General features: G+C 32.9%; 1 protein-coding gene across 1 annotated transcript in view; it reads right to left on the reverse strand.

The window, feature by feature from the left end:
- Window positions 1–14,280, reverse strand: part of CPNE8 (copine 8) — a 224,197-nt gene that overhangs the window by 89,630 nt on the left and 120,287 nt on the right. The window contains exons 7-10 of the mRNA XM_028113255.2: window positions 13,006–13,069; window positions 6,984–7,087; window positions 2,230–2,334; window positions 655–696 (exon numbers count right to left, since the gene is read on the reverse strand). Of these exons, the coding sequence (XP_027969056.1) occupies window positions 655–696; window positions 2,230–2,334; window positions 6,984–7,087; window positions 13,006–13,069 (315 nt within the window). The remainder of the gene's footprint in view (window positions 1–654; window positions 697–2,229; window positions 2,335–6,983; window positions 7,088–13,005; window positions 13,070–14,280) is intronic.

Here is a 14,280-nt window from a genome sequence, read left to right on the forward strand (position 1 = left end):
GGTGAGATGTGAGCATTTCTGGGTTCCGTGCTTAACATCATTTAAAAACACCTCAAAACAGTAGAAACGGTGGAAAAATAAAGAAGAAAGAGAAAAAGTAGTGAGTCCCCTCTCTTTTAGGATTTAACATCTACTGTGACATGCAGAGGGAAACCATGATTTTGGAGCTCTAAACATCTATTTGTATTGGCAATCACCAGACATAATTCTAGAGTTTTGTTTTGTTTTTTGTTTGTGAGGTATGTGTCTTTTTTTTTGGGTGGGGAAGGGTACTCAGGTACCCATTCAGGTTCCCATGAATGACATGGATAGAATGGTTATAAGAATCTTCAGAGAGATTATGAGGCCCAGACTTTTGAGAATCAGTACTATGAAGGTGTAATACAAAACATCTGTAAGGTGTACAATGAAAAATCATCAAGTTCTAGTTGAAAATCTTTACTACATTACTAGAAATGAGGAAGACCTCCATTTTATTCTCCAGGTTGAAAAATTACACAAATTCTTAAAATTTCACGTAAGTGCCTCAGTAACATTTGGGAAAATAAGACAAAATCTGCAATCTGAAGATTAAAATTTAAAAATGTGTTCATTTCAGTATACTTCTTAAAGCATATTAAGTTTCAAGAGCAAGAATAAAAGACATTGTCTTACCTCCCATCTCGATCCCAGTCATACACCTCTACTTTGATTGTTCTGTCCATGGGGAAAACATACACATAAAGTTGCTTAGTAAGATTAAAAAACATCACTGAGAATTAAAAAATAAGTTATAGATTTTCTTAGATGAAATGTATGCTTGCAGGCTTTTAAAAAATAGTCTGAAGTTGATTTTGCCAATTTTATTACTATATTTTGATTTATATCTTTTTTTTAAAAGATTTTATTTATTTATTTGACAGAGAGAGACACAGCGAGAGAGGGAAACAAGCAGGGGGAGTGGGAGAGGGAGAAGCAGGCTTCCCGCCGAGCAGGGACCCCCCCCATGCGGGGCTCGATCCCAGGACCCTGGGATCACGACCCGAGCTGAACGCAGACGCTTAATGACTGAGCTACTCAGGCGCCCCTGATTTATATCTCAAAATAGGTTTTTCAAATCTTATTCTTTGAGGGGAGTAAGGGAAAGTATATGGAGGAAGCATGTGTAATTTGACATAGCTTCTCAATGGGAAGGTATGCAGCTACTTCTCTAGAAAACCACTGTGTTAGAGCAGGATTTCTCAATCTCAGCATGGATCACAATCACATGGAGGGCTTCTCAAAATTTGAATTGTTGGACTTCAGTGCCCAGAGTTCCTGGTTCAGTGGGTTTCAGTTGGGGCCTGAGAACTTGAATTTCTACAAAGTTAACCTGGTGATGTTAATCACGAACCACATTATAGGAACCACTTTCTTAAAGAATGAGTTTAGTTAAATAAAGTTATGATCTTTTTAAATGAATAAAATGACAGTTAAGTTTTAAAGTAAATTTAGTGGCAGGCTGCTAATCAACAGTTCCTTCTATGATATTAGTTAATAGAATAAATTTGCATTTTTCTAATATTCAAGTAACAAGATAAAATAAAGAGATTGGATTTTTACTTTCTATTTATTTGCTTTCCTTTTGGGGTAAGGGCTTTTATAACTTCATAATCAACTCTCACATGAAAAAAGAAAAAAAAACTTTGATATTAAGAAATCTTTAGGTATATTGTGGGAGTATCTTCATGGTCACCTCACCCACCTATTTGTAAAACACTGTTCTACATCTACAGCACTTCTACGATTCAACAACCGTGAGAACAGTGATGCCAAATAACATTTTCAAGAGTGCATCAAAGTTGATAATATACCTACTCCTAGCCTTGTATCTTGTATATTTACTTATTCCACTCTAGAAAGATAATTCCAAATGAAAGCATTGAGGCCAAAGAAAATTCTAGAGTAATTTTTGAATAATATGTTAAAACAAACTAGTATTTAATACATTTTTAGCACTTTGCATATTTTTGGTCTTGGAAACTCAGTCAATTTAACTGAACTTTAGTCAAATTATCCCTCTTCCCCAAATCATCATGGATTTTAAAAAAAAGTTATTTAAAAATTCTGAATAAATCATCTATGCTTGGTAAATACACATTTACACAGGTAAAGAAGCCACCTTAATTTTTAAAAATTTGGCTTAGATTATTAGATACAAAGTCTATAGTAAATATTCAAAACTCTCAGAAAAGTTGTCATTTATTTTACCTGTCATAATCACCATTACATAATGCTCTGACTGAGATCTTGAATGCTTGCCATACAGGATTTAGAGTATTTTTGACAACTTCTGTTTTATGACAAATTGTAAAACTGTAAAAACAAAAGAAAAGGTTTTCAGTTATTTTCATAATTTGATTATGATATATTGCTTTAGTTAGGCATTCTTCTCTTTCTTTTTTGTATAGAACAAATGTTGTCAATCTCCCTGTGGCTGGTATATGACTTAGTAAAAAGAGATTTGTGGTTTTAGAACTTTAAAAGATAAACTCACTACAATATAAAGCAATGAGATATCACAATAAGTTTATGAAAAATAATCTTTTGCAGATTCAATAAATTGTAAAGCTGCTTTGTAAAGAATCCCTATAAAAATTGTGAGGACATATTGAAACTGAAAAATATCTATGGCTAAGAATATGAAGGTCATCAGTATCCCCAAAAATATTAGCTTGTTGTAGTGCTGGGGACAAAAACCTGGTTGGGATGGATTTAAGACAGAAGAAGAAACAGAGACAATGTGTAGAGAATATATTTGAGGAGTTCAGCTGTAAAGAGAAATTGGGGGTAGTTTCAGGGGATAGATTAGTCTACAGAAAGGTTTGTGGCTTTTGTTACTTTTCAATTTTTCTCTCCGGAAAGGAAGAAATAACAGCAAGGTTGTATGCTAAATGAAAGATCCAACAGATAGGAAACAATTTATGATGCATAAGGGAGGGGAGAAAGGCTGGAGGAATGTCCTTCAGTAGATGAAAGTGGATGGGATCCAGGGCATCAATGGAGGAGTTGGCCTTGGGACCACAGAGAGTCATTCTGCAGGAACTTTCAGGAAGGCAGAGTGCACAGGAGATTCTGTGATGAGATCACGAGAAAGTTCTCCAATTGCTTCGATTTTCTTATAAAATAGAAAGCGTGATCATCAGTAAATAAGGAAGTGGGCAGAAGTGCTGAAGTGTCTGGGAGAGAAGGAAAGTTGGTGGATTGAGCAAAACAGTAGGATTCCTGGAGGGGCCCAAGGGCCTCACTTAAGATAAACATCATGAATTTATAGTGAGACACTCAGCTTATGGTTCTTTCTTTATCTAAACCGTTGGCTCTATAGATCTAAAGAATACACAATAAGAGGTAAAATCCATGTAGTGTTAAAGTTGGTTTCCTGATTGCAATTCCAGTATTGTTTCCACCAAACCATTCAATCTCCATACATGGATCAGGTCCTGGAAATGTTCTTGCCTAATGTAAACACATGCAGCAGTTCATGAGCTATAAAATGATCTTGGTCAGAATGAAACCCAAACCCAGTCCTCACTAAGACCCTAGTAATGAAATGTTCCAAACACTGGGCCACCTGTAACAGTCGTGAACATGAGAACATTACATAAGCACCATAGTGAACATGCTGCACCTAACCCCCACAAGAAAATACTCTCATTTTGAAAAGGTTCTGAGTCCATTTTCCTCCTCTCAGGCAAGAAGAGTCTACTTCTATTAAGAGATCAAACAGAAACATAAAAGGATCAAGTATTCATTACAAGACTGGTGTCATTAGTGCCATCCCCCTCCTTGGTAGTATCCTCACCCAGTTAAACAAACTCCTGCTACTAAATTGACAGAGCTTAAGAGAATATATTGTGGTCAAATGTTCTCAGAGTTGACTTGCCCAAAACAATTTAGGGGCAAAAGCCATGAAAAGAAAGACTGAGGATAGACTGAGCAGACTCAAAAAGGGTCACTGAGATATCTAAAACAGAAGAAAAAGGAGATAAGGGAGGAGAGGCAGGGAACAAACAGAAGGAATCAAATGAGAAAAGACAGTACACAAAAATGGTTAAGAAAAATTCACGGGGACAAAATTACATATATAGTTGACCCTTGAATAATGCAGGGGTTAGGGGCATGGACCTACCACACAGTAAAAAATCTGCACATAACTTTTGACTCCCCCAAAACTGAACTACTAATAGCCAGCCTACTGTGACTGGAAGCCTTACTAATAATATAAGCAGTTGACTAACACATATTTTGTTTGTTATATGTATTATATACTGTATTCTCGCAATAAAGTAAGCTAGAGGAAAGAAAATGTTATTTTCAAAAATCTTAAGAGAAAATACATTTACAGTACTGTATCAAAAAAAAAAAAAATCCACGTGTAAGTGGACCTGTGGAGTTTAAACCCATTTTGTATAAGGGTCAAGTGTACCGTTTTTGTTTTAGAAACAGGCTTCTGCCTCTCTTCATAATACAATACATTCTTAAAGATCTACAAAGGGGCTTTCTCTTCTTCTCTTGAATCACATTCTTATATATATCAAGCCTTTGGTGTGGTGGCAGATACAGAGAGATAGCTAGACAGATGATATCTAGATCCACAGACCCATAGGTAGTTACATAGATAGATAATGGAGCAACCAACAGACCATCTTCAAATGAACATGTTCAACAAACATTCTACTAACTTTTCGGCTTTTTTATGGTTAAATCAAAACTTCTATTATATTTCTAGAATCACCAGCCATAATAATTAAATACAATGACACTTGCAACTTTTGCTCTTAAGTGGTTCACCTTAGTGAGCTATTTATTTATTGCTGCATAAATATAACTGCATATATATTACAAATAGTATTATAGGAAAACTATTTTTATTAAGCAGCCTTATTAAAATACTTTAAATGAAGTCATTTGCCAAAAAAAACCCAGCTATTCCAAGGGAAAATTATTACCTAATTATGAATACAGTTTAAGTTACTAAATAAATGTGACAGCAAGAAAATAAGAATTTATAATCCTATATCGTTAAGGATTTTTATTAATGTTTCTAGTAAAAACTGTTTTACACTATCTTATAAAACGAGCCTCAAACACATGAGGCAACAGGCAATTTTTTAAATAGCTTCGTATTCAAATAAATGTTAAAAATAAAGCTAAAATCTTTGCAGTTAAAAAAAGAGATTTACACATAAAAAGTGAGGAGTAAAAACACAGTTACTCATTCAAAACTCATCAAAATAAAACATAAATATATACCAATACACTAATACATATACTTTAAAATATATATTTGGATATAAATGGTGACTTAGTTTTCGGTGTGGAAATGTAAGTGGAAAGTTTTCTGAAATGAGATCCACCAAATTTTAGCAACAGTTGTTTTTAAATGAGATTTTTTGATTAACTGTACTCTTTTCTTAATATTTACATTTCATTTAATGAATAAATTACTACCATTTTTACAAGCATAATTAAGTTTCCATAATATAACCCTCATCAGTAGTATTAAATGTGTGAGAGACTGAAATTCTATAATTGCACAACAAATCTTTATAAAGAAAACTAATAAGAATAAAAACAGAAAATTCAGAAAACAAGTAGTTCAGACAGGACAACAACATTTTTGACAAAGAAATCCTGAACCATTCTTTAGTTTTTCTCTACCCTTGAAATGACTGGCAAATGACTAGTTCCTTCATTGTCCAGTATTTTCCACATGGGTAAAAGTAGTGTTCAGATGCAAATACTACTCTGACGTTTTTTACCACCTAGATAGAAGGGAAGTACGAAAAGTGCAATAATTTGACGCCATAACACAATAACCAACAGTTGCCCAGTATTTGCATCAACAACAATCTCATAATAAGTAAAGCATCATTTTATACGGCCCAGTGTATTCACTTTAAATAGCAAACTTTCTATTTTTATGTAACATTTTATATACTTATTACATAACATTAACATGTATAATTTCATTTGTAAGTGTGACAGTAGTGACAGGTTTTTTTTTCATTCTCTTCCCCTCTTTTTTAATCTTGAAATAACATTTTCCCTTTAGCTAATATTTTATTGCATACAGTAAAGGAAAACTTATACATTAAGATTAAAAATAATAACAGCTAACATTTATATTTTATGTGTTAAGCAAGCTTCTGTTTTTTGTGCTTTAACTCATTTAATACTGTCAACAACACTGTGAAGTAGCTATGATTATTAGCTCATCTTATGGATGAGGAAATGGAGTCTCATATGGGTTAAAAAGCTTGCCTATGGTCTCATAGCTATTAAGTACCATAGTCATGACTTAAACCTAGTCAAAATAGAACATTGGCCCATAATTTTACCACTAAACTTTCCCACAGATACTGACAGTACAGTATGAATCTCAGAAACAGTAAAATATATTTAATGGTAGAATTGTACATATTAAGTTATACTTTATAACTCATGGGTACAATTTCAAACCACATAGAAACCAGTCTAATCATGACTGCTAAAAACGTTCAAATTACTAAAATGTAATGAAAAATGTTATTGCATGTTAGACAAATATCATTGGGGGGGAAAAAACCCCAAACCCTGAAGTATAAAAAGCAACCTATAAAATCCTAATCCTTCTCTGAGAAAATGGCTTAAGACTTCAATTTTATAACCAGAAACATTAGTTTTAGCGTCTTAGATTTCCACAAAAATTTAATTCTTCCATCCTATTAAGGTAATATAATATTTAGGGAAAGTACAGAGGAAATGTTTCTTTGAAGCTGAAAATCATTCATTTTTAATATCATACAAAACATGTAAAATGCTTATAAAATTACACATTATTATTGAGAGGCAAAAATCAAATCAATTTTTAAAATACCAAAATATTTTACTGTTTATCAATTTACTGAGCTTCTCTGAGAAAAAAATAATAGTTGAAGTATGATTCTTACTATAGAGTTAAAATGCATAAAAGATAAATCTACCTGCCATCTTCATTACTTCGATAAAATACAAGAAAAGGATCTGATTTTCCAAAAAAGTCCTTCTTGTCCAATTTGTTCGCACAAAATTGCATCAGAACAGCATCCTACAAACAAAATTAATAAAATATCTCAAAACCTCGGTTATAAATAACTAGAAACTGCAGATCACAGGCAAGACTTGACAAGAAAACAAATTTACCATTTTAATGCAAATGGCCAAGTGTGCAAGAATCCCAAACAACATAAAATTGCTTTTTAAAGGATTGTGAGACTAAAAAATTGACTCTGGAAGTTTTTGTTCTAGTCACAGAACTATTACTTTTTTAAAAACCTCTAACATTTCTCCCTGGAAAAGTGATAGTAAGTAGATGACTATAGGTATTCAATATTATATAATACAAGATCTTCATTCCTATCTTTAGTTATCCAAATACACATTTTCAGAGCATTAACTGTTTTTTAATTTCTCCGGAAATTACTAAGCATCTATTACATATCTATCATGTATTAGATGTTAAGACATCTTTGCTCATTAGATAAGGTACAAGACAGATCCAGACTGACCATACAGTTTGCAATCTAGGGGGAAAAAAGGGTTCCTTTTTAATTATACACAAGTGCATCACAAAGTCTTAACAATAATTCCTATTATATTGGGCTTCAAGGAAAGTAAAGCACTTTCATGCTTATCTGTAGTGTAATTATGTATTTGGATGTTAATTATTATGCTAAACCCGTCATTTTTTTTGATGTATATATTTAAGCACTCATAAGCTACAGAGATTAGCTTATAAGTAAATAAGTTGGAGTATCATAAATTAAGGAAGTTAAACATTATTCAATTACATAGGATGAGCACCTTCAAAAAGTAGGAAATATATAGTAATTTAACAATTAAAATCAGTATTTTCGATTTGTCTGTTTTTTTTTAACTGAAAGAAGATGCTAACAATTTTGGAAAGAGATGGGGGGTTAAAGTAATTCAGATTCAATCAAGAGGTTGCAGTTTTAAATGCTATTTGGTGAAACTGTTAAGAATTACTAAAAAGGCACTCTCTTATTCACTATTTTTTACTTCGCAGAGTCCAGCAGTACTTAAACATCCAACTAAAATTTTCATTATTTCCCTTTAGCATTTCTGGAACACTATACAAGAGAACACTCTCTCTCTTTTTCATGCATTCATTCATTCATTCATTCATATACTTACTTAGCAAACATTTCTGAAGCAATACTCAGGCTAGAATCTGGGAATAGAGAGATGAAGACATCTCTGCCCTTGGAGAAGTTCATAGCTCTAGATTTCTGGTTTTCAATGCATTGATATAGTGTCATTTTGCTTTTATATTTAGCACAGATGTAATTTCTACCAGAGGAACACTCATTATATAATGATTTCACTTTCTGAACAGGCATAGCGACCAACATACATTTTAAAGAAAATTAAAAAAAACACATAGGCAAGAAAAATATGGACACCACTATCACCTCAAACTTTTCAACCATGATCACTTTTCAAATTTGAGGTTGAAAGACCAAAATTTCTATACTATTCTTTAAGGAAGCAGTGAGAAAATCACCCTACAATCAAACTATAAAATCAGAGCAAAACTGAGAAAGAAGGACTGGTTTTGATTTCTTTGTTTTGGTTGGGTTTGAATACCCTTTCACCTTCACATATATTAAAATGGCCCTGAGAGAGAATGGTTTTCTAAGAACATAGGACAAGGACATTGTACTCGCTACAGAAAAAAAAAAAAAAAAAAGGAAAAAGGAAAAACCCACTCCTGTAAGACATTTTCCCAAAGCACCTGGACCAAAACACAAACTACCAAAAAACATTCTGATATATTCAAAGTACACAACAGATTACTGAAATGTATGTATTTCAAACTGATTGTGAATAAATCTTCACAGAAATTAAATACTATTAAAACAAATTTCCATCACTGGTAAACATAATACCAAGTTGTAATTTTTCAAATTACATTCCTTAAGACTTGCAAAACAAGTAATTGATTAAAAATAAAAAATAAAGATTGCTTTCGATATACTAAATTATATAAACCTAGGGGAAATATTTTTTGCAATTATCCAAGTTAGTACCTTAGCAGGGATTCCATCTATATCTAGCACAAATGAAATCTAATTTCTACGGGGGAAAGACAAGCACTTACTTACTTATAGAAATACAGAAGCATCATTGCAAAGTTGTTTTTTTTTTAATCTCTTGTGCTTAATGCCACCTGAGAGAATTTTAAGATTTTTCTTCAATACTCCAGACCAGTATAACAAACTTGCTATGGTAGAAATCCACTCAAATGCTTCACAGGCACTTCTAACTAATTCAAATCCAACTTGCTTCTCTTGCAATTTTCCCAGCTCAATTAGTGATTCGTCATCCACCCAAAGTGCTCAAGGAAGCAGTCCTTGACTCCTTTCTTTTCTTGACCCTTCATCTAAACCAAGTCTCACATCATTCCACCTCTAAGACATTTCTCAAATCTTCACTCTGGCTACACTGGCATCACCTTAATCTAGGCCAACTTCCTCTCTCCCTGGGGCATGCACAGTAGCATTTTTCTTTCTCCCCCTTCTACTCTTGCAACCATCCAGCCCATTTTCCACTCTGCAGACACCGCAATATTCTCAAAACATAAAAGAAATATTGTTCATAATTTAAAATGTTTCTAGGCTCCCTCTTGTATTTAGGATAAACACAGAATCCTTAACATGGTCTACAAAGCTCAGCACCAAATGGGCTCCAAGCAGCCTTTTCTACCTTCATCCTTCAAAGTTTTGTCTCAATCATCCCCTGGTCTTAGCCCTTTGCCACCACACACCAGACACAATTCCTTCCCTCCTCACAACCTTATGCAAGCTATGCATTCCACTAGAATTCTTCATTTAACTGGCAAACCATTCCTTAGGGCTAAGCTTAAATGTTACTTTCTCAAAGAGGTCTGCAGTGACCCCTCCCCACTATAAACTGGATTCTCCATTATACTCTCTTATATTTGATCACTTAGTACATATCATGACACATATACCTGCACAGTCATCTAATTAATGTCTGTCTTTCCCACAAACTACTTGTTCATTAAAGACAAGGACCAGGGTTGTTTGTTGTTGTTTTTTTCTCACCATTGTATTCTAAGCATCCATTTCAGGGACTAGCACTGTGTATGTTTTGTGAATATTGTGGAATCAATCAATCAATCAATCAATTAATCAGAATGAAAAATATTATTTGTGGATAATCTCAAGCTACTTTTAAAATACTGAGTGAATAAACAATCCTAATATAATTTCAAAATTACATGAATTCTTATGCTTGCACATTTGGCTAGATATATTACAAAAGTGGCATTTGAAATAAACTATGTAATACTAGGTTGAGATAATTAAAATCATCCTCTAAAAACAAATATTTGTATAAATTTATAATTTACACATTTCTCCAATGCTGCCCCCTTTTTTATTCTGCAAAGCAATGATCTGGGGAAGATATTAAGACTTCTCCATTTTACAAATGCAGAAATTAAAGCTCTAAGACTATAACCTCACTCAGCTGAATACTGAAAGAGAGAAGATTGAAATTTAGGTGTCCTGATCCCAAAGCTTACACTCAAGTTAATAACAATGTGTTTTAAAAGGGGGAAAAAAAACCCCATCAATTTGTATGTCAAATGTGAAGTAAAATTACTTCCTTCAAGATTCTAAGTGATAATGCCTGATATTTTCAAACTACTTAAATGTGCATTTAAAGACACAGTCTCTTCTGAAGTAACTATGAGCATTGCTTTGAATATATTTGTTTCTTCTACTATACTAGCATAGTAATATTATTTCAAGGTTTATACATCTTAATGATGCTGATTATCAATAAGGCTGTAGCTAAGAATCATAACATACTATACACAAGTGAAGTTAGATCAAGATTTAAGCAATATTTTTTAAAATATTAGATCTATAATTGTAAAGTATAATAAATATGTGTTTACTTGTTAAAAGTTAATTCCAGATATTCTAAAATCTTTAGTAGTAGAAAGAGTGGTAAAAAAAAAAATGCCTCTTAATTAGTAAGTAACAGATTCTACTTCATTTGCATGGAAACATTCCTGTTCTTTCCTGTTTTTCCAAGCAAAACAACAAAATTGAAAGTGGAAGATATTTAAGATGCAACCCGGCCATACTCAATCTATGCCCTTGGTTATCTTGGTTCTATTTTGCAATAGAACTAAAAATAATGTGTTCATTGGCATATTTACACAAAATCACCTGAATGTCAAGATTCTGACAAAATAGCATGTTAATGTCAACACAAAGAACATGTATCTTACTGACCTTGAACTTCTTTTTCTCTTCCCTCCCTCACTATATAGAACACATATTATATACACATATATAAATTTAGAGACAAGAAGTATAAAAGATGATTAGATGATATAATTCTAAGTGCCATTTTAACAAAAAAAAAGATGGTAGGTAATATTTCTGTACTGTGTTGTACTTTTTGTAATGCATTCTTAGTATACATAAAATGCTTTCATATATGTTATATTTTCAGATTTAATGTTGTGGTGGTTAATTATCAGAGCTGGGCAATTTTTAAAAATATTCTAGTGACCGGTTCATGTGTCTGTTTTTTTTCTCCCCCCCTGCAAATATGGAAAGTAAAACAGAAGGGTCAAGTAATTTGATAAGACAAAGTACAAATTCATAGCAAATCCAGAACTCAACTCCGTTTAACGGCATTCTAACTGGGAGTAGGTTTCTGGGCATTTTACACAGGAAAAAACTGAGACTGAGGTGGCCAGACCGGCCCACAGGTGCATAGACAATGGAGGAAGAAGAAGAGGGCCTCAATTTAAATGCATTTTAACTACTTAGAGTCTAAGTTTTGTTTAATCATCTCCACAACACTGTTACTATACTTTCCTTTTGTTATCTCACCAACCACCTCCTACCCCACCGAAATCCCAGTTTCCATCATTTGTTGGCAAGTATCATACGGATTTCTGCCCATATTGCCTCAGAAATATATTATGTACCAAAAGCCATAGTAATTATCCTTAAAGAAAAAACTCTATAGAGATTAAAGTTACATACTTAGATAATAAATAATAGTTCTCTATATGGAAACTAGAGCCAATGTTAAAGCATAAAGTTTTTAGTATTCTTCAGGAACTTCTGTTCCTAAAATCATAAAGCAGAAGTTGAAAATAAAGAGCCCTAGAGATTTAACCCAGGGAAAACTTCTTTTTTCCCCCCTAGAAATAAAAATTCCCAGGGATCCACTGGGCCACATTAAATAGATAATATCAACTTCAGATTCAGAGAGCTATCATTACTTCCAGTGTGGAGTGTCATAGCCATCACCTCAGTTCTTGATGACAGTAACATCAATGAACATGAGTCAACAGTTATATCAGCAAATCACAACTAAAAATAGCAGTTTTCTAAAAGTACTAAGTATGCACTCTATGTCCTCATATTCTCAGTTGGAGTGGTAGCTGGTCCCTTCCTCAAACGTGAGCTTCCCAAGCTAACAAAAGATGGGAACTTATATAAATCCTGAATTAATTCCATTAGAATTATAGAAAAAACAAGTATGTTAGGTAAAAGGACTAAAGTCAAGTGACTAGAAATACTCCTAGAAAATCACACATAAATCTTCAAAATTTTTGCAAGAACTTAGCTGATCGGTACAACTGATAATTCCTAATATTAATGCCCCCCAAATAATACTGACATTAGGTTTTATTTTATAATTTATTTTCCTTAAAAAGACTGTTAAAATAACTGATATCCTTTTTGGACTATAAATGTAGTCTCTCTAACTATCTAAAATGACTATGTATCTAAAATGATGTTTTATAGATTAGAGAATTATATAAAGTAGTTTTACTTATTTTTTTTGCCAAAATTACTCAAAAATTAATCATTTAAATATAGTTTCAGAATATCTTTTCAAAGAAGTATTGGAATTACTTTTTAATCCAAAGAAATATTTACTTACCCTACAACAGTTTAATTCCTCCGCTGTAAGTATGATTGTACCACATTTCCTCCCTGGAATTCCTCTACAACCAAAAATATATTTATATACATTAATAGTTTATATGAATATTTATAATACAAACTAATAATATATATTTCATTTTTATGGAACCAAATAAAGAGCATGCTACTAATTGGTGGGCTCTTTTCTAACAAAATATATTCCTAGTTTCAACCTTGAGTTTATCCTATGGATCCACATTTCCTAATGAAGCTAAACTTTGATCACTTTCAACCTGTCAGACCTTTGCTCAAGAATTGTCAAGAGCTTCATATCATTTACCATATGTAATATATATAATATTATATGATATCTATAATATAATAAAATTTTTTCTATGGGTTCTAAGATTTCTATCATGTGATTAAAACCTATTCCTAATCTTGGTTTTCAATACTTCTTTCTCCTTTCATCAACATGGTTACTTATTTGTGCTTATTTCTTCTTTGTGGCCATTCCCATGCCCTGATATACCTCAGCACACTAATTGTCCCCTATTTCACCTCAAACCTTCCATATCCCCAGATAAAGTTCCATCTGTTCCAGGAAACTTCATCCTGGTCAACCTCATACAAAGTTTAGCCTTCTCTGCATTCCTATGGCACTTCAGGTCAGTAGTACAAGCTTAGCATTTAATTACCCTTAACTTGTTACAATCATGTATTTTTTCCCTTTCTTTTTTCAAGTTGATTATAACCTCTATAAGAGTAAAATTCATGACATAGACCTCTTGTAAGCCAACAGAGTTAAATGTCTACACATAGCAGGTGCTCCAAATATAATGAAAATACGTAATACATAAGCAAAACAAAAATTAAACAAAGTAAAACTCCCACACACTTTTCTTTTTACATGTGTTTGGTATATTTATGCTCATATAGATTCCAACTGACACTAAGAGCAAAGTCCACTAGGAAAATGCAAGGCGCATATAAGGTTCCTGGTTTTACATGAGGGAATACAGAGACAAGTCCATGAGAATCCTCCAAAGAATAATCCTCATGCTCCCATGGTGTTTTGTCTTTTGTCCCATTATGAGTCATAGTTCATAAACTCTTCAGTTCATCCTGGGAACTACAAGTTGTGAAATTAGAGCCCAACAAGTGTGTTTGTCCTCAAGAATAGAACTCATCTCTGACAATCAATGTCAACATGTATGCATCAGATATATAATCCCCTGTGCTCCCTGGGTAAAGGGACTGGACTCTTTAGTTATCTTAACTGGGAAGAAGT

Source organism: Eumetopias jubatus, unplaced genomic scaffold, assembly GCF_037043125.1.
Source record: "Eumetopias jubatus isolate StellerSeaLion01/CBP00866 unplaced genomic scaffold, mEumJub1_p1.0 scaffold_8, whole genome shotgun sequence".
NCBI classification, from domain to species: Eukaryota; Metazoa; Chordata; class Mammalia; order Carnivora; family Otariidae; genus Eumetopias; species Eumetopias jubatus.